This window comes from Neofelis nebulosa, chromosome 2 (assembly GCF_028018385.1).
Source record: "Neofelis nebulosa isolate mNeoNeb1 chromosome 2, mNeoNeb1.pri, whole genome shotgun sequence".
Lineage (NCBI taxonomy): Eukaryota > Metazoa > Chordata > Mammalia > Carnivora > Felidae > Neofelis > Neofelis nebulosa.
The window spans coordinates 98352900-98377929 of record NC_080783.1 but is presented as its reverse complement, the minus strand read 5'-3'; the positions used below and the strand labels follow the sequence as shown (position 1 = coordinate 98377929).

At 33.9% G+C, this 25030-nt stretch overlaps 1 protein-coding gene across 1 annotated transcript in view; it reads left to right on the top strand.

The window, feature by feature from the left end:
• SLC35F5 (solute carrier family 35 member F5) overlaps positions 1-25030 on the top strand; it is a 37047-nt gene that overhangs the window by 6326 nt on the left and 5691 nt on the right. Inside the window, exons 5-13 of the mRNA XM_058715475.1 lie at positions 1834-1896; positions 4271-4352; positions 5138-5328; positions 10476-10557; positions 11162-11249; positions 12993-13057; positions 14985-15089; positions 18234-18393; positions 22760-22850. Of these exons, the coding sequence (XP_058571458.1) occupies positions 1834-1896; positions 4271-4352; positions 5138-5328; positions 10476-10557; positions 11162-11249; positions 12993-13057; positions 14985-15089; positions 18234-18393; positions 22760-22850 (927 nt within the window). The remainder of the gene's footprint in view (positions 1-1833; positions 1897-4270; positions 4353-5137; positions 5329-10475; positions 10558-11161; positions 11250-12992; positions 13058-14984; positions 15090-18233; positions 18394-22759; positions 22851-25030) is intronic.

The window sequence follows — 25030 nt, the reverse complement described above, 5'->3', positions numbered from 1 at the left end:
GTATAGTGTCATATAATGAACATTTTAAATGCTCGGTGGCATTAAATATATTCTCTTTGCTGTGCAGCCATCACCACTATCCATCTCCAGAACTTCTTCATTATCCCGAACAGAAACTCTATCCATTAAATAATAACTAACTCCCATTCCCCACTCTTTCCAAATACTTTCTTTCTCTTTTATTTTTTTGGTGTGTATTATTTTTTGTGCATTAGACTAGTATTATTTATTGTCTTTTCTAATGAACACGTTCTATTTTTTACTTTGCAAAGGTAATGTACATTATAGAAATGTGTATACATTGTAGTATTACATGTAGGAATATGTTATGTGTATATAATACATGCACATTATTGAAAATTTAGAAAATACAGAGGGACGAAAAGAAGAAAATAAGTAATTCCAACATTCACAGAATAACCCCAGAGTATTTTGGCATGTATCCTGCCATTCTTTTTCATGTATTTTCATTTTATATTTTATAAATTGGAATTGTACCATTATGTCCTGTTTTACAACTGGCTTTCTGTTCTTAGTGGTATATCATGAACAATAATGTAGTATTCCTAGAACATTTTTTAATGTTTTTTTTTATAGTAGTGATGAATGTTTATTGTTGAAGACAAATTATGGTAATAAGAAGAACAAGAATAGTCTGTCCATAATCTCACCATTCTAACACCACTATATATATTTGATACTTTCTAGATCTGTGTATTTATGTGCATATATTTAAAATTATAGTAGAAATAAGTTTAATATCATTGTCTAACCTGATTTTGCCTTTCATGTAACAATATATCATAAATACTTTTCCAGGCCAATAAATAAACATTTGTTATTATCTTTTCTATTTTATTTAACTGTTCCTTGATAATTAGGTTGTTTTCACTTTCTCTTTTGATGTAAATAAATAGGAATATTTTTTATACACATCTGTAGTTATTTACTTAGGATAAATTTTGCAAAGCCTAATTGCTGGATAAAAAACTAATGCCATTTTTCAGGCTTTTGCTTCTTACTACTAAATTACTGTCTATATTTCATATCACTGTTAGCAATGCATGCGATTGAATCCTTACCAAACCCCAACATTTATTAATTTGACAGGTGAACAGTGATACTTTGTTTAATATGCCTGCTTTTGGTAGCTTTTTCTTTTATTTGTTGTGTAATAGAATTCTTTTTGAGTTGTCTATACCTTGTTTATTTTTCTACATTGACTCCTTCTTATTGACTTATAAGAATTCTTTTAAGAGCCTGGGCTTTGGTGTTTGAATCTTGTTCCGTCATTTGCTTATTGCTGACCTTGAGCAAGTTATTTAACTTCTTCAGACTTTAAGCAGAGATAATAGGGTAGCTGTGGGTATGAATAAAAGCATGCTTCTGCAGCAGTAGCCCAGAGTTCTCCCAAGTGCAGTCCAGGCCCTGAGATCCATTTAGGGGGTTCTTGGTGTTAATACTGTTATCAGTGTAACACTAAGATGTTTTTTGTCTTTTTCACTAACCCACTTGTCCTTTTCCTGCCAATCTGAAATGTTATAATAGTATTGTGAAAAGGTTGTAAGTTTTGTATTTAGACTGACTTGAATTTTAATCCTGGCTCTGTCACTTAGATGAAATCTCTCAGCTTCAGTTTCTTCATCAGTAAAATGAAATTGATAATACCTACCTTGCATGATTGAATACTTGGCATTAGCTGCTATTTTTATTAATAATTATACTCTTAAAGGTCTACTCTGGATTCTTGATTCTGTTCCTTTGAGCTGTGAATGACAGCAGCCTTACTTTATAACATGAGTTTAATCATATTTTATGTCCCATTATCTGTAGTTTGCAGATGCTGAAGGGTACTTTGCTGCTTGCACAACAGATACAACTATGAATAGTTCTTTGGTAAGTGCTTTTTTTCTCATCAGAAGTGGAATGGGTGGAATTGAGCCATGACAGGAAGGACTGAAATAGCTTTATAGCACCACTATATTAAGATATAGATATATCTTAAAACTGGGTGCCTTCCATAAGAATTGTAACTTAGTACTTTGTTTCCTGGGACCTAGAAGTAAGCAATTCCACCTTCTAAAGAGAGAGGGGAAGAGTATATTGGTTATGGAGTGAAAATACTAAGGGACAGTCCTTTGTCCTTTGTTTCTTGCTAACTTTGTCACTTTGTGTTCATTATTATTATTATCACTTAGAAACAAATATAGTTGCTGGACACTGACAATATATAAGCAGATTATTTATTCCACAAATTTTTATACAAATTTTAAGAGCACTTAATATTTGTTAAGCACTTGTTCTAGGCTCTAGAGATACAGCTTATGTTCTAGTGTGTGAGAGTGTGTGTTTTGGGAGGGGGAAAGAGATAATAAGTGAACCAGTAAAGTAATTAACATATTCACTTATTTTAAGCATTTATTTTTTTTGTTTTGTTTTGTTTTAAATCATTTTCTATCCAGTATCTTTTTTTTTTTTTTTTAATTTTTTTTTTTCAACGTTTTTTATTTATTTTTGGGACAGAGAGAGACAGAGCATGAACGGGGGAGGGGCAGAGAGAGAGGGAGACACAGAATCAGAAACAGGCTCCAGGCTCCGAGCCATCAGCCCAGAGCCTGACGCGGGGCTCGAACTCACGGACCGCGAGATCGTGACCTGGCTGAAGTTGGACGCTTAACCGACTGCGCCACCCAGGCGCCCACTTATTTTAAGCATTTATAATCTAGTTGGAGAGAAAGTATGTAGAAATCTGGGTCTTTGTAGATCATTGTTAAGGCCTTTCTGTAAGATGTATTGGTCCAAATGTGGCATTCTATCTTATAAAAATTTTAATGTTTCTCTAAAGTTTAACACCAGTTTATAAAGTACTAGTGTGGTGACTTTATTATTGTTTGCCTTTTTGAACTGTAGTTGTATGCAGGATAGGCTACCAGATGCTCTAAAGAATTTATGAAGCTTAGAGAAAATGTCATTTCTTTTGTCTGGGATCTTTAAAATCAGCAAGGTTAGTATCAGTTGCCTCTATCAGCGTAGAAGAAAGAGTTGAGGTTGCAGACTATTCTTATAACTACTCTTCTACTGATTTTTGCTGTTATCTGTGAGATGGATATGTCAAAATTTTCTAGACCAAATGCTGTAATGAAAAGTTTAGTGAATGAAGAGACTATGTCTTTTTTAAGATCCTGTTGCCTCTTCATTTACTGAATATTTTTCATTGGCAGAGTTCTATGCCAAGAGCTAAAGGGAAATTAAATTAAGACATTTTCTGTTAATTTAAGAAACAGCCTAGTTAAAGAATTGTGCCTTAATATAGATCATTTAAAGAACATTTGTAAAAACAGAAGAATTCAGAACCATTTAAAAACATAGACCTTTAATGCATGGTTAGATAAATCTGGTAGTTCTGTTGTCTACCACTTGATTATTTTATATCTCGGCTTCTATAAAAGTATTTTTTTAATGTTTATTTATTTATTTTGTGAGTGAGAGGAGTGAGTGGGGTGGGGAGAGGCAGAGAGAGAGCTAGAGAGAAAGAATCCTGAGCAGGCTCAGCCTGGAGCCCAACTCTGGGTTTGATCCCACAACTGTGAGATTATGCCCTGAGCTGAAATCAAGAATCAGATGCTCAACCACCTGAGCCACCCAGGTGCGCCAAGTTTTTTTAAATACCATTTTATGAGGTTGTTATGAGGACTAATGGGAAATATATGTTTAACTGCTCTGGACTTGGTGTCTAGTGCATTGCAGGAACTGATAAGTGGTAGCCATTTTTTTTTTCTGTCCATTAAACCTGTAATAGTTTCAGGAATCTTAACCTTTAGTTGAATTTTAAGTAATAAGAGGAAATAATTTGGCAGATATTTACACATTATATACTTGATTATCTCTTTATTGTCTGCCTTCCCCTTTAACCTACATGATCATTGATGACAGAGACTTTGTCTTCGTTCACTTTTATAGCCCCGTGATCTATAACAGTTTCTGACATAGTAGAAATTTAGCATGTATTTGTTAAAAGAATACATGAAAAGGAATAGGAGATAATCTGTTAGCTTGAGAAAGGGGTCTGTTTTTATAACATTTAAAGGCTAAATATCGTAATGTACCAATGCTGTTCCAATATACTTTGGAAAATTCTCTGTAAATATGGTGGTGAACAGCTGTGTTTTGAGTGGTATATATGACTATATACTCTCATCTTAAATTTTAGACAATATATCAACTATTATATTTGCTGTTTATATTTGTTCCTGTTTTTCTTGCATTCTAGAGTGAACCTTTGTATGTTCCTGTGAAATTTCATGATATTCCAAGTGAAAAACCTGAGAACACAAACATTGATACTGAAAAAAGTAAGCAAAATTTAGAATTTTATAACTTAGAAATGGGAAGAAATTTTAGTTTCATTTAAACCATCCCCAAACTTAGCGATTTTGTGGGTTGACTAGGATCACCTGGCATTTCTTCTTTTCCATGTGGTGTTGGCTTGGCCTGTAGTCTTCCAGAAGTTTTGTCTAGAAGGTTTTATTAATTCAACTAGAAATAATTTAAAAATATCAGAAATCTGTATGGTTTTGTTATATATATATTTTCAAATGGACAGTGTCCTCTTCAGCCATGCCACTAAACACCCCTAATAGCAAATTATAAGAGTTTCTTGTATCTGTGAATGGTGCAAAGAATGTCAGCTTCAGTGTAAGACAGTGTTTATCCATAATACTCTCTTGCAAAGAGTGAACCTCTAGAGGAGTGTTCCGCATGCTTGACCAGGAAAATAATTCTCGTAAATTGGGTATCTATGAGGAAAAATCCAAGAAAAGTTATACAATAAATGCTAAAATAATAACCATACTATAATCCTGGCCAGGCAATATATGTACATAATTGCAGAACCCTTGTTTGAATATTTGGTCTCATTTTAAAGCCTTTAAAACATTTTTATAGATGAAAACCGTTTTCCTGTTAATTCTTTGAGTAGAGCTGCTCCAGGTAATAATATAACTGGTTTTCTTTGCTGTTCAAGTCTGATCATATATGGATTAAAGAATACACATTTATCAGTAAATTAAAATTTATGGGTTTTGTTGGATGTGAGGGGAGACATTTAATGATTTTGTATTATACTTTTCCTTTTAAGCTCCCAAAAAGTCTCGTGTAAGGTTCAGTAATATCATGGAGATTCGACAGCTTCCATCAAGCCATGCATTGGAAGCCAAGCTGTCCCGCATGTCACATCCTACTGTGAAAGAACAAGAATCCTTACTCAAAACTGTAGGGAAACTTACTGCAACTCAAGTAGCAAAAATTAGCTTTTTTTTTTGCTTTGTGGTAGGTCTTCTCTTTATTATATGTTTAGAACTTGAATTTTAAGACAGTGTACATACCAACAGAGTGCTATTTAAGTGTAATACTGTTAGTTTGCTTAATCGTGACTTTAAACTCAGCTATCTGACATCATTGGGGAATTTGAGTATCAGAGTCAATAATTGCTTGCCATACCTCAGAGAATTCGGTAATTACTATAACATTATAGCTACTTCTGTATATATTTGGAATTTGACATTGCTTCAGGGTCAGAATAATTAATAGTTATTTTATACTATGATGTATACAAGGGCTAATAAATACCCAGATAAGAGTTTACTGTATGCATTGATTTTGTCAAAAAAGTGGTTTGGTGGTTGTATAATAAATTCATGTAAATGTGGTCAAATATTTTAGCAACTACTCATAGTAAACATTTCTACAGAATTTTTTGTAGTATTGTTGATAGCTTCTTTATTATATTAATATAGAAACTGAAAAATGTGCTTAAGATTTCATGATAGAACAATCGTGTAGCAAATACTCTTTTTGAATAAGCTGGGATTACTTGTCTGAGTTAGTGAAAACTCTGGAGTTTAGAATTTAATAATGAATTTCATTGCTCTTTGCTGTGTATGTCATTGGAAGCAGCCTAATCCAAGGTTCTTTAGTATGAGCCTATAAGATTTAAGTTTATATTGAACTTTTTTAAACACTAGATAATGCATGCTAATGTCAATATCATTAGCCTGATTATAAGATTTTTTTACTTCCCAGTTTTGCCTCATTGCGTAGCCCACTTTTTTCTATCCTCTTCCTGGATAACATCTAGTTGAGTGTTACTTTGATTAATATATTCAGCAGTGCAAATCAGAAAATCTTTGTGAGTGATGATAATTACATATATACTAAAAAGCTCATACATTTGGATTATGCTGTTAATATGGATTTCCAAATGTTTGCTTATTTTAAAAGAATGTAAGGCAAGAGTAAGATTTATTAATTATATGTTACCTAATTTTCAAATGAGACTTGAGGTGGAGAATAATAAAAGTGTCTATATAGTAAAAGTTAAACCTGGGTGGCTCAGTTGGTTAAATGTCCAACTCTTGATTTTGCCTCAGGTCACTATCTCACACTTCATGAGACTGGGCCTCACACTGGGCTCTGTGCTGACATCATGGAGCCTGCTTGGGATTCTCTCTCTCTGCCTCTCTGCCTCTCTGCCCCTCCCTTGCTCATGGTCTCTCTCAGAATAAATATATAAACTTTAAAAAAAAAGAGGGAAAGATAAGAGCCAGATTAAATGGGTAGTGTGTGTGTGTGTGTGTCTGTTTAGCGGGGGGAGCTGGTTGTGGAATAGGATGATTATATCAGGAACTTCAATTTAAAGGAAGAAAGCTACTTCAAATGAGCACACAGTATATCCCTAGGCAAATTGGTAAAAGGAAAGGCAAATAGGAAAACCTCATGAATTACACAACTTATTGCCTATTAAAAAGAAATACTGTATTTCCCTTCTTTGGATAAAGCAATTTTCCAACTCACGACTCTGAGAGAATGTATTACATAGATTAAATACATTACATAGGTACTATTCCATGTAGCAGGTTTATATACAGATAGATATGTGCATATAAAAAGCCTTTTAAAAATGGTGATGAAATATATGTGCTATACATTTGCCATTTTAACCTTTTTTTTTTTTCATTTTAACCATTTTTAAGTGTATATAGCTTTAGTGGCATTAAGTACGTTCACATTGTTGTACAACCACCACCATCTATCAACAGAACATTTTTCATTGTGTAAAACTGAAATTCTATATCCATTAAATAAGTCCCCTTTATTATCTTCCCCAGCCTCTGACAACCACCATTCTACTTTCTGTCACTATGAATTTGACCACTCTTAAGTACCTTGTATGAATGGAATCATATACTGTTTTTCCTTTTATGACTGGCTTACCTCAGCATAAAGTCTTCAAGGTTCATCCTCATAGCATGTGTCAGAACTTTCTTCCTTTTAATTTTTTTTTAAGTTTATTTGTTTTGAGAGAGAGAGAGAGAATGCACACACGCCTGGGGGAAGGGCAGAGAGAGAAGGGCAGAGAGAGGATCCCAAGCAGGCCTCCACACTGTCAGTGTGGAGCCCAAGGCAGAGTTTGAACTCAGGAACCATGAAATCATCACCTGAGCCTAAATCAAGAGTTGGATGCTTAACTGACTGAGCCACCCAGGTACCCCAGAACATTCTTCCTTTTAAAGGATGAATACTATTTCATTGTATGGATATACCATGTTTTGTTTATTTATCCGTTGATCTGCATTTGGGTGGTTTCCACTTTTGGTAGTCTTTAAAATAAAATTAAAATAAAATAAAATAAAATAAAATAAAATAAAATAAAATAAAATAAAATAAAACAAAACCTAAATAAGTTACAAGCCTAGAAAGCTATGTTAGTATTTAATAAAGACACTTCTATAGAAAGAATAATAAAGCTTTTTGGAAACCTTATTTAAGAGAGTGATAAGCTTTGATAAGGTTTAGAGCAGTGCTATTCAATACAAATATAATACGAGCCTGAAATGTGGTTGTCCTATGTATTTTTGAATTTTCTACAATTAGAAAAAAATTTAAAAAAATTTAAAATGTTTATTTATTTTTGAGAGAGAGAAAGAGAGAGACAGACAGACAAAGCATGAGCTGGGGAGGGGCAGAGAGAGAGGGAGACACAGAATCCGAAGCAGGCTCCAGGCTGTCACCTGTTAGCACAGAGCCCAATGTGGGGCTTGAACCTACAAACCCTGAGATCATGACGTGAGCTGAAGTTGGATGCTTAACTGACTGAGCCACCCAGGCACCCCCCAAATTTTTTAAATGATATTTTAAAAATTTTTTAAAGAGAAATCAAGTTAAGAGAAACAAGTAAAGTTAATTTTAATACTATATTTTTATTTAATGCACCATGTATAAAATATTTTAACATGTTATCAGTGTAAGAATTGAGATAGTTTATATTCTTTTTCTGTATTAAAATCTTCTAAGCATTTCAATTTCATTTAAATTTCTATTTTTATTTAAGTTTCTATTTCTTTTCAACTTCAGTTTTTCAGTTTTAGTTGCAAAACATTTCAGTTCAGGCTAGCTACTTTTCAGTTCCTCAGTAGCTACATGTGGCTAGTGGCTAATGTACAGTGCAGGACAGAAGGAGTTAGTGATTACTGTATTTGCCAGTCCACCTTGAATGTCTTTTGTCTCATGAGGACTTGTGGTGTTTTAATTTTTCTCTGTAGGATATAATTTGGGTCATATAGTACTTATCTAGAGTACCTTTTATGATAATTTTAAAATAACTTATCACTCATGAAAATAATGAAATATATGACTTATTTGTGATAGATTATTAGTAAGTGGTTGTCCTCAACTCTGGAATAATAAAGTGAAACACTGTAAGGTTAATTTTTATTGGAGGGTAATTGAGATGAATCTTCTTTTGTGATAAGAGTGCGTTGGGTTTGAAAGCCAGAGAATGGGGAGAGGTGAAGAATAGGAAGGTCTTTCTAGGAAGAGTTTATGTATAACTCATGATGAATTCTTAGGAGTTTTGAATGGCTGCTACCTAAGTGATCTGTTTTTATTTCTGTATCTTGTATTAGCAGAGACAGTGAGATTGTTTGGAAAATGAGTATTTATGTGTTAAAGTGGTAAGGAAATTGGGTCCAGAAAGCTAATGATCACCCTGTAAGTTTTATCAAGGTTCTTGCAGACAGATCTCCAAAAGATAATTAAGAGTAGAATCTTACTTTTCTAGCATTGAACCACAAGCAGATTGTGGCTTTTATTGCCATATATGTTTGATACTGTTCATCTTAGCAATTGCTACCTCATTTTCTCGTTTAGAAAGTCAAGTGAAATTATCTAGGGAGTCAGAGAACTATAGATGGTGTCAGAATCACTTTGCTATAGTTTTAATCTGGCTTTCACTTTGAGTACAGTGTAGACTACATGAATCTACTAGACTCAGCTATCTGCTGCCTTCTAGCAGTGGTCTAAGATATGCCTTTGTTGCTTTGCTGAAATGTGTATGCTAATAATTATAGTACTCACGTAACTAAAAGTTCTGAGAGAGATCAAGAGATGTACCTTTCTTAAGAGGACATTCATTCTTCAGTGGAATATGAATGTCTAAGTAACAGTGATGCCAAAAACAGAGAGGAGTTAATTGACTTTGATCCAGCAGTCTGCTTCTTAGTATATATATTAGTGACACTCATGCACATATGTACCCAGAGGCATGCACTAGAATGTTCATAGTATCATTGCTTGAAATAGTCAAAAAATATCCATTAACAGAAAAATGGATGAGTTGTGATAATAGGCACTAGGATATCTAATAGCAGTGAAAATAAATGAATTTTGGAACACCTGCCCCCAACACACACATCAGGCTTCATAAAAAGAAGTCTTACTTCTTATTCCTTAAATTAGGCACAGTATTGAGGATATAAGAATATCCTAGCCTGGATGAGCCTAAGAGAAGAAAAAAAAAATCCTCAAACTGGAAAACTTCCTTAAATTATATCCAGTTATGAGAACTCTTTGTATTGTGTCTCCAAACTGAGTATCAGAGAAATAATCATAATTAGCTAGCAAATTCACATTTTTTATTGGACTTTTTTAGATTTCCAAAATGAATGTCTTTTTATCTATCAGTCTACCTAGTTGGTAGCTACCTTGATCCATCCCCATAGGCATCATCTCGTTGAGTAGATTTCTCATCATGCTGTATTTATCTGTACATATTTTAATATTGGAGAATTTCCCCAAATTCAAATTTGATTTAGATAAACTTTAATAGAATGCTAGAAGTGTTTGGATAAAGCAAATTTTAAGTTGATACTCAGTTTTACCCTCATTAAAAAAAAAAACTTGAATACTAATTTTAATGAGCTATTGTTAATTTCTTAAGGGAAGTTGAATAGCAACGATCTTAGATCTAATTGTAAATGCCCTCTTTTTTGAGCTTGTGATTTTTCAATAGAAAGCAACTTTTAAAAGCTCTTATGATAAAATATTTAGGGGGAGAAAAAAAAAAGGAGGGTCCTATAAACTGTGACAGATGTAAGCATGTCATTCAATTGGGTTCACTTTGTTTTCTTTGTCTTTAGTGGTTTCTGGCAAATTTGTCATATCAAGAAGCACTTTCGGACACACAGGTTGCTATAGTTAATATCTTGTCCTCAACCTCTGGTAAGAAATTTGTCTTCAAAATTTACATTATAACTTGAAACCTTTTTCTGTTATATGTGTATGTACATATACACACATTTTTATCTTATTACAAATTACATTCATTCTAATAATGCACATTAGTGTGTTGTAACTACATAAATGTTTGTAGTTTTATGCTGTGGCCTTGTACTGTTTACATTCCTTCGACTATGTTATGGCATTTTTTATATAACAACATATTAAAGTTTGATGGGCTGTTTTTTTGTATTGTAGTTGTCATTCCTTTCACATATTCTTTCTGAAGATCTTTTTCTGGACCCTTTGGCTAACTGTAATTGCTTTTTTCAGAACCATAATTTACCCAATGAAAGATGTTTTATTTTAAAAATTGAATCACCTTCCAAATCTGGGAGAGAAAAAGTATTTTTGAAGCTGTAAAAATAACTTGAGCACACATGCTTGATTATGATGAGGTCATAATGTTACTCTGAATGCTCAATTTAACTCTTATTAGTTTAAAATAAGTAGGGTTATACTTAATCTGTATTGTTGAAATAAACATGATTTAGTTTAAAGGCTGCTTTCCACAGTATTAAAGCTGAGGTATCTTTTTTCCCTGCAGGACTTTTTACCTTAATTCTTGCTGCAGTGTTTCCAAGTAACAGTGGAGATAGATTTACTCTTTCTAAACTACTAGCTGTAATTTTAAGGTAAGAATATAACATAACAGCTAGTTAATTCTGCTTAAAAATATAATGTTTAAAATTTTTCTGTTAGTGACCTAGGATAGTTTATATTATACTATGGCAAAGCAAGATGAGGATGAAAGAAGGGTTTATGTGGATATCATGCTATGCAGCCTTGGATCAGGTCCTTCTTTAGTTTTCTAAATGGTCCTGGGGAGAGTAACTGGAGGGAGGGACCCCAAAGCAGCTTTGGTTCCCATTCAAGTGAGGACAGACAGTATACTGCTGTGTATTGTACTGATGTTTACATTTAACTTAATGTGGCACCTTAATCCTCATCACCTCCCAAGTTCCTGTTTCCTTCTCCTAAAACAAGTTCCTCTTTCTGTTTTGGTTTTGGGTTTGGGTTTTATATCTCCTACTTCTAGTAATCAAACGTGCAGTCTTCTCTGATTATTTCATCCTCACATGATCTTTCAGTTGTTTTCTGTATAAACCATCTGGCAGTTTTGAATTAGTGTGTAACATCAGTATTGTCAATAACTGTATTTAAATCTTTTATGTAACTTTGTGTATGTTTGTCTTGTCTTTTCTATGGGTTATAAACCTTTAAAGGCCAGAGCCTTGTTTGCTGCTTATTTGTGCCGCCTGCAGTGTAGCGTAGGGCTTTGCTTACTGACAGTACTCAACAAAGATGTATTGGTTTGAAAAGCTGTTGTCTTTATGAGAAAAAATCAGAAATCAGAGAAGAAAGTTGAATGATTTAATGAAGAGAGTAGTGTTTCTTAGCTGTCAGAGCTGGGTTTGAGTCAGAGCTTTGTTCTTTTTTCCTGTCAGTTTCCTTAAGCTCTCTGAGATAGTTTCCTAGGTGAGAACATGATGATCGTATTAGCCTCGTTTGAAAGTTTGGAGCCAGTGTATATAAAAAGCAATTATCACAGGGACTGAGGTACTTGGTAGTCACATACGTGGTAGCTCTTATTACGGTGTGTTTTTCTCTTTTAGCCATAACCATGGTAGTTTTCAGGGGTAGGCCGGTTGACCCAAATAATTTATTATTTAGATGTTATGCCCACTAGAAGTTTATTATATTGCATGCATGATTAGCTAATGTTTTAGCTAAACCTATTCTTGTGTTAGGGGAATATAATATATTTGTATTGGGGAAGTAAATGAAGTTTAATTCGGTTGAATTTTTTGTCAATTTATAATTAATTTAATCGTTCAAATATTTAAGTATGGTTTTATTGTTAATTTAGGTTTTACCAATAGGCAGCATTTGTGCTACCGTTAGGTTTGTATGGGTATACTGTATGCATATCTTCAAAAACAAGTCTGGAAGAGGCTGAAAAGTTAGTTACTTCTTAACCAAAAGCAGTAGGTAGCATAGGAGGTAAGAATACTTACCTAGAAGCAGGCTACCGATAGATTCAGTCCTATCTGTGTGATTTTGGTCAAGTTACTTCATATGTTTGTGTGTGAGTTTTCTCATGTGTAAAATGGTAATGGTAACAACAGTAATACCTTTATTATAAAGTAATTTGTACATTTTGCAAGAATTAAATGATTTAAATACAAGTATAGCATTTACACTGTCCTGTTATCATTGTTAAATATTATTAATTAAATCACTAAGTTCTTTGACAGTTTAAGTTTTGCTCAGTTTTGAGCATAGTCTTGATTACTTGTAAATAATTTTTATCTTCATTACTAGCCCTTTTAAGGAATGTATTATTTTGCTTATTAGTAATGCTCTTACTCTCACAGCATTGGAGGTGTTGTGCTGGTTAATTTGTCAGGGTCTGAAAAATCTGCTGGAAGAGATACAATAGGTAAGTAAGTACTTGACTCTGCATTCTTTCTGTTACAGTATACAAGACAGTTTGTACATATCAGTGTTTATGTCCTTGTGTGCATGTATGTGCATGTGCACACACACACACAGAGGGTGGGCACTAATGGGGCCTTTTTTTTTTTAACGTTTTTTTGGAAATCATGTAAAAAAATTAAAAAATAGTTAATAGAATTCTCATATAGCCATCACTCAGATTCTCCGCTGTGTACATAGCTTCAGTATAGTTATAAAAATCAGGAATTAACATTGATTATAATTTAGTTAAATTTGTATATCCTTTTCATATTTCACCATGTTTCCCATGAATGTTCTTTTTCTGGTCCAGCATCACTTGTTGCACTTAGTTGTCATGTCTCCTTAGTTTCCTTTAATCTAGAACTGTACCTCAGTCTTTTTTTTTTTTTTTTTCTTTTATAACCTTAACACTTTGAAAGGATACTGTCCAGTTGTTTTGTGGTATGTTCCTCACTCTTGGTTTGTCTGATACTTCCTTATGGTTAAATTTATGTTGTGTATTTTTGATTAGAATGCCATGGAAGTGATATTGGAAGTGTCCTGATCGGTAAATCATATTAGAAGGCACATGGTGTTGTCCCATTAGTAGTGACTAATTTTAAGGTAGTGCCTGCCAGGATGCTCCAGTGTCAAGTTACTAACTTTTTTCTTTGCAACTAGTAAGCATCTTGTAGGGAGATACTTTGAGACTACGCACATACCATGTTTCTATTATACTTGCACCCACTAATTTTGTGGTTCACTCATGATTCTTGCCTGAAACATTTAGTGCTATGGTGAACACTCAGTTTCGATCTATTGTTTAGACTGAACAAAAACAAAGATAGTAGAACCCAGTTTTATGGCTTCCTTCTGGATACTTTGTTTAGATATTTGAAATTCATTGAATGGAACACTGCTTTCTAAACTATCCCTGGTTATTGCCCAGGCATAGTTCATGCCTTGAACTGCTTATGTCTTTCTCACCCTTGAACTGATAGCTGTGCCTTGAACTATATCATTTCTCACCCAGAGCAGCTTTGTATATGTAAAACGATACATGTATTTGTTGTGCATGCGTGAGGTTTTATTGATAGACTTTTTTTGCTTTCTTAAAAAAGTTAAATTTTTAAAAAATAGATTCAATAAAACATTGGAATTTGGGATAATTAATTGAAGTATTAAATGTGGTCACTTGGCAGACAGCACATTAATTTAGCTGTTTTTAAAACTTACTTAAATGTCTTTGAGAATGAGTTAATATTAAAGAGAATCAGCATTTATTATGCCCGTAGTATACGCCATGTATTAGATATTTTAGAAAACATTAAAAAGTATGTTTGTACTTTTCAAGTTCTTGACTTTAATCATTACCTAGACTTACAAAATAAAAACACTAGAGAATAAAATAATATTACATTTAACCATGTAAATATTAAATTGTCTAAAATAGAAGACCAGGAGGATGGAAATTCAGTGGAGTAGGAGGAGGATGCTTTGTGGCAGAGGTGGGACTTGAACAGGGCCTTGAAGATGGTAGTACAATATATACTAAAGATGATACATGACAGTGGGGAGGACTGTATAAGCAATGGCTTAACCATATTACACCAGACAGTGTCAGGTGTCAAACTGAAGTAGCATTTCAAAATTAAAAAAACAAATAGTTACTTCCATGGTTTTAACATTATGTGTGTTTGTATAGATCATTGGATGTTTGCACATGTGTTTGTTCACTCTTTAAACTGCTTCCTGAACTCCTGGAGGACATGGAGGGGGTGGGCTATACTTTATCTTTTCATATTTGTGTACTTCATGAAATAGTATCTGACACCGTATTAGATTTTAAATAAGTGTGTGTTGAATGAATTAATGAAAAATGCGTGAACTCATTATGTTGATTTTTACAGGTTCCATTTGGTCTCTTGTTGGAGCCATGCTCTATGCTGTCTATATTGTTATGATTAAGAGAAAAGTAGACAGAGAAGATAAGTTGGATATTCCAATGTTCTTTGGTAAGAATATGTTTAACCTGTGAGGCTATTTACTCTGAATGATTAGCTTAGGGTTTTGTTTTAGAGGGAATAAGGAAGCCTTTCTCTTTTCCTCCATATGATTCTTTAAAACCGTCAGATTTTAAGGCTCATGAAGTCCAGTCTCAGTGTTTTTCTCATACCTTGCCCTGCATAACTGTGTACCTCTGACAGAAGGCCAGTTTCCTCAGTGTGAAGTAAAGAAAGAAATTCTTCCTAATGCCTTTTTTGCATTCATGTTTCAGCCTGTGAATCAGATATTTTCCTCATTGATAGGAAAGAATTATGCTATTACAAGCATGTGAGAAAATACCTGTTGTATTACACATTTTACCATTTTTGACTTTTTAGAAGCAAAGAATACTATTCTAGTCTATGTACTTTTCATTAAAACTCATGGGACACTTAAAGGCTTTCCATCTGCTCTTTAAGATATAGGCTTTTTTATGACATAGATTTTTCAAATTACCAAAATGTATTTTCTGGCATCAGTTCTTAATTTTTGTAAATAAAATACTGAATATGAGAACTTATAAGTTCTCATTTGCCTGATATCAGCTGAGTAAAATAGTTGTGTTATCTGTCAGATATCTGTAGATATCTTCTAAAAGATATCTGAATATCAGTAGATTAAAAAAAGCCTGGTGATGAAAGTTCAAAGTACAGCTTATGGGGAATTAGGAGACCAGGAATATAGTTGTTATAATTTCATTTATTTCATACTCATCTGAGAAATAAGGAGATTGGACAGATGAGTAGCTTTCAAAATGATTTGCAGAGGATCCTGGGATGGGTGGGAGGAGGTGGAGTTGCATGTATGGTTCTGGTTCTTAGAGCCCTTTGTTGCTTCAGCTGGAACAGCTCTGTTTTCTTGGGCTTTTGCATTATAATTTGATTTGTAGAAAATATTTTTCTGCTAAGAAATGTTTGAATATCTTCACCTAAAGTTTAACAGAAACAAAACATTTGGAAAGCTACCAGACCAGGTGATCACTCAAGTTTAAGTATGGAATTCAATAAATATGCCTTAAATATGAAGGTAACTTTAATAATGTCTTATTTTAGGGTCATAGAAAATTCCACCTGGAATGGAATGAAATGCTAATATTTTTTGAGTGTGTGTTTTTTTTTAAGATTGGCAATTTTCAGGAAAAATTGTTTAATTTATTCTTATTACATACAGACAAAAAAAATCATATGTGATTTTTATATATCATATATGACATGATCTATAACACAATATTGATTTGATCTGGGCTTTATAATAGGCAGGACCAGAAAGAAGTTAGGATTGGGTTGTGGAGGGTTCTTTAGGGATGGAGATGTGAGCAGAGCATAACAGGGAACAGTGAGTGGATCTGTGCGATTGTGCTGGAAAGCCCACTTTAGGGAAGAACAGGAGGGTATACAGGCCAGATTCTGGAGGGTGGAAGAAATTGGGACCTTTGTTTTTAGGTTCAGAGGTTGGTAATACATGTGGGATTCCATAGACTTGATAGTCCAGGGACGGCAAAGTAGATTCGGTTTTTGATAATGCCAAATTTTGGTGTTTTGATTACAACAACTTCTTAATGTTGTGTAAGCTTTTCAGATCATGAGTCCCTTCTGTATGTGTGTCATTTTGTTTGTTTTTATTTTTATCACTAGATGTCTTAAATTGGGTATTCTAAAAGCAGGATATGAGACAGGAATTTCTTATGGGTGATGTATTGAAGGGATGCTCTGCAGGGAAACCTGACAAGGGAGTAAGAAAAGCAGGATAGAGTAGGGGAAAGAACTGTTATGGTCTCAGTATAATTGAGGTTTGGCCCAGTTCATGGCATGTTGGGTCAGGAGATGGAGGGGGAAAGGAGCCGGTAATGTCTAGGTACTCCTCACAGGCGTCCTCACAGACAGTAGGATTTCAGCCATGAGAGGAGCCTTGTGCATCCTCTATGGGTTAGTTGTGGGATGCAGACGGTGTGGGGTGATCACTTCTTGGGAAAATTTGGCTTGTTTGCTCTCCGAGACCATTCTTCAGAGGAGGCAGGTAACTGTGAATCTTTAGGAGCAGATAGAGACTAGGTGCTCCAGTCCTGTAAAGATTTAACTAGGCATCCGAAATACTAGCCTATTATTTAGCAACAAATATGAAATATATATTTACTATAACTTAACTTTGAAGAAAGCTCTATAGTTATCTAATGAATCTCATAGTGGATCTGCAATGTTAAACTGTATAGAAAGTGCGATAAAAATTACTATAAAATTGTAATTTTTTTCTTTACAGTCTTTGTATTCATAGGGACTCATAAACTTGCATTTCTATAATAACAATAATAGCTCACCTTTTACTAACTTTTTACTTTATGCTAGTACTATGCTGTATTTTGTAAGTGTTAATCTAATTCTCCCACTAACCTATTTAGATATGATTTTATACTCATGGATTGGAAAACTGAGGCTTCAAAGAGGTTCTGCATCTTGCACAAAGTTTACACTACTAGTGAATGGTGGAGCTGGGATTGGAACCCAGAGCAATTAGACTGCAGAGCACATACAGTCAACCACTAAATGTTACAGCCTTCCTTTATGAGTAGTCAGTCTGTCCTTAGTTCATATGTTGAGTAGCTATTTATGTAGGTATGTTCTCTCACCAACTAGTTTATAGGCAAGAACCAAGAATGTATTGTTTTGGAAACTTCCTTCATTATTCCGAGCATGCCACAGGTGTTTTATACATAAATATGAGTTGAATCAGGGAGCAGCCATCAACTTCCTCATAATTTAGGCTGAATATCCATATACACACCATATACCAATTGCTTCTTTAAGTTTGAAGACACTAAATTATTGGTAGCTAAGGTTAGCAACCTTTCTTTCTGAATTAAGTAGTTTATTCCATAGGAATTGCTCCATGCAGTGAATAGTTGAACCTTGAAGATTCAGTGATCACCAGCTGCTAGTGTAGTTTTTTCTGGTGTTGAGTTGTCCATAGATATGAACCAAAGAAACACAAGTTCCAGTTAAGAAAACCAGTTAGAACTCTTTGTGTAAAATCTAATGTTCTCTAATTATAGAGTTATAAGTTTGAAAATTTTAAATAAATCACAATTACTAACTTTTGTCTCTTTTATACATATTTAGGTTTTGTAGGTCTGTTTAATCTGCTGCTCTTATGGCCAGGTTTCTTTTTACTTCATTATACTGGATTTGAGGACTTTGAGTTTCCCAATAAAGTAGTATTAATGTGCATTATCATTAATGGCCTTATTGGAACGGTTCTCTCAGAGTTCCTGTGGTTGTGGTATGTACTATTTATTACACTATCATTTATTAGTTACCAGTTTATGGACTTTGGGATAGATTAAGTATTTTATATTTCTTCTGTCTTTTGATGGTTCCTCCTGTGCACCTTCCCACCCCGCACACTTCACAATTTAATAAAGTAACTCTACTAGAGCAAGAACTTTGTCTTTTAACTTCTGTGCACCCATTGTGTAGAGTATTACCTTGCACATAGAATGAGCTCAACAAATATTTGTTGAATAAATTTCTGATGAACATAAATGATCTACATTTGTAAAAGTGTTTTAAAGGTAGAATGTTATATAAATGAAAGGTGCCGTTACCTAATGGACATCTAAACTTACGAGGTTTATATTCTAAATATGAATAACATGAGTTCTGAGTGAGAATCTAGGGAGCTTTGCTTATTTAGGAGACTGGAATGTCTGGTTGTTCATAGATGCTTTTTGTTTTTTTATTCTTAAGGCTTTTCGTGTAAGTGAGCCAGATGTGTAACCCTAAACCTCAATTAACTTGGAATGATAACATGCTTTGAAATGTTATAATACCAAGTATGTTGATATGTCATAATGATCCTAAAATAGTTTGAAGATAATATTATGTGTGGTGTTTAAGAAATCTTTCAGATATAGAGCTTGACACTTAGTCCTGTTTCCATCTAATAGGAAATGAAAAAAAAAACAAAAAACACAACACCACAAATTGTACCTAAACTCCTAAAAGGAATTTTTTATTATATGCTAGTTAAGACTACTAACTAGTTTTCCCTTGCAAAAGACTACAACAAAAGTAGCCTTTTCCATGGATTTCCTTAATGCTTTGCCTGTACTTTCCCCCTTCCTCAATTAAGGAAATTTCTCTGTTTTCTTGATAGTCTCCCACACTCCCTTTCATTTGTAGTACTGAAAGATTAACTTTCATTTGTAGTAATTTATGTATTTAAATTCCTTTGCTGATCTAAAACTCTTTGATATCAGAATCCATTTACTCATTCATTCTTCCGTCTTTCATTGCATGTATTTTAGGTGCGCATCAAAGAGAGTTATGTATTTTATTTCCTAGATTATATATCATATACTCTCTTTCATCCTATTCTTTTCTATCAATTTTGGTATTTCTTTTGTCTCATTTCTCTTGCCTCTCTCTACTCTTGGGTCTGGACAGGTAGAATTACTTACTCTGGTAGAGTTTTGATTGAACTCAGTTGAGTCGTGAAGAATTGTTGATCTTCAGCCATTTTTTACTGCAATTTAAATAATTATGTGTACTTAACTATATTTCAATACAAGTTCATGTTTTCTAGTTCTTTAAGTTTAGTTTAAGTTAGAAAATTTCAAAGCAAATGAATATATTTCAAAGCAATAATTAAATTTTTCTTTGGGTGTTGGCTAGAGAAAGCGTTTAGTATGATGCTTATTACATTAAGACTCATAGTAAACATGGACTGTGCCACCTGTAAGTATTAAAATGCTCATTCTTTATTGAGAGCTTTATTTTTAATAAACATATACAATAGAGTTTTATTATGTTTAGCAGAATTTGATGTAGGTTCTGGAGGATGATCAAGCATGACATGTAATTTCTCTATGTGAGTTTTTTAGTTGCTCCCTTGGAGAAACTTTACATTTAAATAAATAATAACATGTTTTGAAATTTTTTTAATATAACTTTTTTAGAATGAAAAGAGTAATTCATGCAAAGGTATACAAAAGGGTGTACAATGAAAAGGAAATCCTATTATCTCTTTTTCACTCCAAATCTCCATTCCTTTCTTTCATAGACAACCACTGTTAACTTCTAAGCCTTCTACAATTTTTTCTGTACATGCAGAAGGGTGTGTCAGTCTCCTAATTACCACCCCCCAGTCCAACAAATTGTTTTATTTTTAAGACACAAATGGGAGCATACTATAGATAGTGTTCTGTACTTTGGTTTTTTTTCACAGATTATCTTATAAATCTTCACATATCAGCACTTGGGTTCAGTTCATTTTTTAAAGCCTGTGTATAGTTCTAATACATTATGTTTCAATCCATTATGTAACATAATAAGTAGAATATAATGTATGTTACTGGTTCCTTATTGAGAGGCATTTTAAGTTTCCATTCCTTTACTTTGTAAATAAAATAGCATTGAATATTCTCCTATATGTCTTTGGGTATATATGTAAGCATTCTATAGGGTAAATATCTGTAAGTGGAAAAGACTGAGTCAATTATAGGGACTTTAGATTTTGATAGAGAATTGCAATGTCATTCTCCACAGAGGAAACACAACTTATATTCCCAGCTGTGTATATATGAGTATTGATATATGAATATATGAGTATTGTTGAATAGTTAAACTATACAAAGTCATATATTATGATAAAAGCTATATTTATCCTTACCTAGAATGGATTTTTCAGGATCTCAAGAAGGTTTATTTTTCAGATACACTCTAATACTTGAGTGTTTAGAGTACTAATGATAACTCAGTAGCAGCAAACCAGTCAGTGAAGAAACAAACATATCCCTTATACTCTGGGTGTTCTTGGCAACAAAACAAGTATAAGAAACATATCTCTCTATATTTTACCTTTTTTTAAATTATAAGAAAATAGACATTTCTCAGAAGTCATAATTTGCATGTATAATGATTCCCTTCTTTGGGAGAAGCAGGGTTATTGTATGTTTAACTCTAAATGGAACAGTAAGCTTCAGTGTACATAATCAAGGGCTGAGTAGTAAACTACAGATTTAAAAGTATGGTTGTGAACTTTTTTTTGTAAATTAAAGATGTGTTCTTGTCCCTCATTGTTTATTTTTTAAAAATTGAGGTGTACTGTAAAGCGCATATACTGTACCATTTGTATTAGATGTTGAATGGTAGCACCTAGTTCTCTGTCTCAGCATTTCCCAGAGTGTGCCCCTGAAATGATAAAAGATGATAAAAGGATTCAACCATCAGCCAAATTAGGAAAAGGCAGTATAAGTCAAATAGTTTTCTTTTTCTATATTTATTTTGAGAGAGAGAGCATACACATGCAAGCACAGGCGGTGGAGGGGCAGTGGGAGACAGAGAGAATCCTAAGCAGGCTCCGTGCTCTGTGCTAAGCTTGATCTCATGACAGTGAGGTCATGACATCAGCTGAAATCAAGATTCAGATGTTTAACCAACTTAGCCACCCAGGCACCCCAAATAGTTTCCTTTTTAATACTTCATCTCAGACTCTTTATGATGGTACTTTGTGTTACAAATCTCTAAGTACATATGCTGCATTAAAAAAGAAAAAATTGACCTCCTGAACTGTCTTTTCACAGAGCAGCTAGCTCATAAGTAGTGGGAACCAATAGTACTTGAGTTCTCTTTCCTGCATTAAGAACTAATGGTATAGCCTCTAGGGGCGCCTGGGTGGCGCAGTCGGTTAAGCGTCCGACTTCAGCCAGGTCACGATCTCGCGGTCCGTGAGTTCGAGCCCTGCGTCAGGCTCTGGGCTGATGGCTCAGAGCCTGGAGCCTGTTTCCGCTTCTGTGTCTCCCTCTCTCTCTGCCCCTCCCCCGTTCATGCTCGGTCTCTCTCTGTCCCAAAAATAAATAAACGTTAAAAAAAAAAAATTAAAAAAAAAAAAATAACCAGTCCTTTTCAATGCTGAGCCAAACCAAAAGAACAACACAGGTCAGAAGACTATTTTAGTTTTCATGAGGGTGAGATATTTTTGGTTTGGTGAAAGACTCACGTGTTGGCTTATCACTTTCTTAGAAGTCTGTGGTGTGAAGTGTTGTCCTGCAGGTTTTTTTTCAACGTTTTTTTTTGTTTTTTTTTTATTTATTTTTGGGACAGAGAGAGACATAGCATGAACGGGGGAGGGGCAGAGAGAAAGGGAGACACAGAATCAGAAACAGGCTCCAGGCTCTGAGCCATCAGCCCAGAGCCTGACGCGGGGCTCGAACTCACGGACCGCGAGATCATGAATGACCTGGCTGAAGTCGGACGCTTAACCGACTGCGCCACCCAGGCGCCCCCTGTTCTGCAGTTTAATAAAGCTGTTTCCTTTGTTAGCTAAGTATCATCATTACAAAACTATGAGAACTCTTTCAGCAATTTTATTAAAAATGTTAATGAAATAGAAGCTATGCATCCAAATTGAATAATATCTGTAAGCAGATCTGGAAAACGCCATAAAGTACTTTGAAAGTTTTATTCTTACGTATTTGGATTTTTAGTATTTGAAGGTAAACTTTAAGAATCTTTCTAGTTGCTTTATTGTGTCTGAGTCTGTCCTAAGCTTTTGTTTTTGCTCCTGATCTCTCACGTCCATATTTCGTTTGGTTGTTTTACTTTTCTAATATGGAAACATGTATTTTCTTCTTTTTCCTTTTTAGGGGCTGCTTTCTTACCTCATCGTTGATAGGCACACTTGCACTAAGCCTTACAATACCTCTGTCCATAATAGCTGACATGTGTATGCGAAAGGTAAGACACACTATTTATTAGATATTTTAGATGTAGTTTTAAAACAGAGACAGTGAAAGTTAGGGCACATGATTAAATGTCCCAAGGTGCTTTACTACATAGAGATATATAAAAAGTACCAAAGAAATGGATAATCTCTTGCATTTTTAGCTTTTCAATTTTTTTTTTCTTAATTTCTTAGTGAAGAACAAACAGTATCTTTATATGTAGTTCTCCAGTTTTAGAGCTGATTATTGCATGTTTTCTTTGGTAAGTCAGTGGTATAGAATAGAAAATGGGATATATCTTATTATATAATTAGTGGTGTTTTGATTTCTAAGATAAATTCCAAAGTTTCTTTAATAGTGTGATACTATTATCAGTCTGAGCAACAGGAATAATGTTTCTCAGCAAATGCTCATTTCTGTCTGGTTCAGGAGGGGCAAGTGCTCTGTTCCTCTTCTGTGATGTCCTGGTCTGGATGCAGGGACTTTTATGATGAACATTGGCAATGATAACATCACAGAAAAGAGAATACCTTGTAACAGCCCGAAGGGAGGAGTTTCTTTAGTGCTTTTGGGGGTAAGGGGGAGAAAGGCATGCCATATATATTCAACTAAAAGGTGTAGTGTAGTCATTTATCAGTTCAGTGTTTGTAAAACTTTGAACTCCAGGTATTAAGTAACAAAATTGCGTGTGTGTGTGTGTGTGTGTGGTTTGGTTTAATACAATTTGAAGAGGGAATACTTGAAAGCCCTAAGGCTTATAATGTGTAGAAATTATAATCAAAGTTTTAAAGATATTTTTTTTTTAGATCTTTGTGCAGTTTTTAGGATAAAGGCAAAAAACTCTCAGTGATATGTATTTTCTTTATTTAAAAAACGGTTCTGTTGCTGATACTTTGTTTCATGGCTCAGTAAATTCTTGCTTATTTGTCATGGTTATTAACAGAGTTTCTCCTTAATTTAGGTTATCTTCTATATCGTGCATTTTCAAAGAGCAAGAATATTGTAACATACATAACACTAAAGTTATACATCATTAGATTCTTTATAGGTTTAAATAATATCCAGGTCCTTCCACATCTCAGGATCTTGAATATCAACCAAAATTGCTCTAGTGAAACTAAGGGAGTGCTGTATAAGAGGATTTTGGTAGACTACTATGTAAATGAGCTTTTCTGTACTGATATTTTGAAAATATCAGCTTTTGCTGATTTGAAAAATAAAAATTGAAGGTTAATTTTAGGATTTTTAAAACACTGTCACAGGGGATCTAATTTTATTTAATGAGTATGTAATTTATGGATTCAGATATTTTAAGATGAGGGCAAAACATAAGGAAAATGAAGATAAATGATTGATTGATTGATTAGAAAAACATAACCAGTCTTTTCTCGATTGTCTTCACATCTCGAATTGGACAGCCAGTTAAATGAGTTGGCTGGGCCTCCAGTGAGAATCAAGGGTAGGAAGATACTTTCTAGAAAAAGTGGCAGGATGTCCCAGAACTGTAATAGAAACAGGAGAACTCTACTTTCATGTTTTTTTTTTTTTAATTCTAATAAGCAACTATTTATATATAGTTTCTGAAATTTCAGCATTTATCAATATTTTTTATTGTGCTTAAAATAAATTATTTAAACCTATTTATAATTGATATTTTGTATGATAGGAAGCATCTCTGCTAGTATTCACATTTATATCCAGATATGGTCAGGTTTAGACAGTAATGTAGACAATTTTTTGTCATTGTCTTCATTTTATTTTATTTATTTTTAATTTTTTAATGTTGTTATTTATTTTTGAGAAAGAGAGAGGGCAAGCAGGGGAGGAGCAGAGAGAGAGGGAAACACAGAATCCTAAGCAGGCTTCAGGCTCTGAGCTGTCAGCACAGAGCCCAACGTGGGGCTTGAACTCACAAACCACGAGATCATGACCTGAGCCGAAGTTGGACACTCAACTGACTTGAGTCACCCGGGCACCCCTCAGTGTCTTCATTTTAAAATGCTGTCTTCATAGCTTGTTGGAAATAAAATCAGAACTTTTTTATTATGTGGCAACACATAAATAACTGCATTGTTACAGGTGAACTTTGCTTTTAAAGGTCAAGTAGGGTTCTACCCACCTTTACAAAGTTTACTTTTACTCAGTTGTAAAATAGGGTTTTAGCTGAATATTCATGAAATCACTCTTATCTAC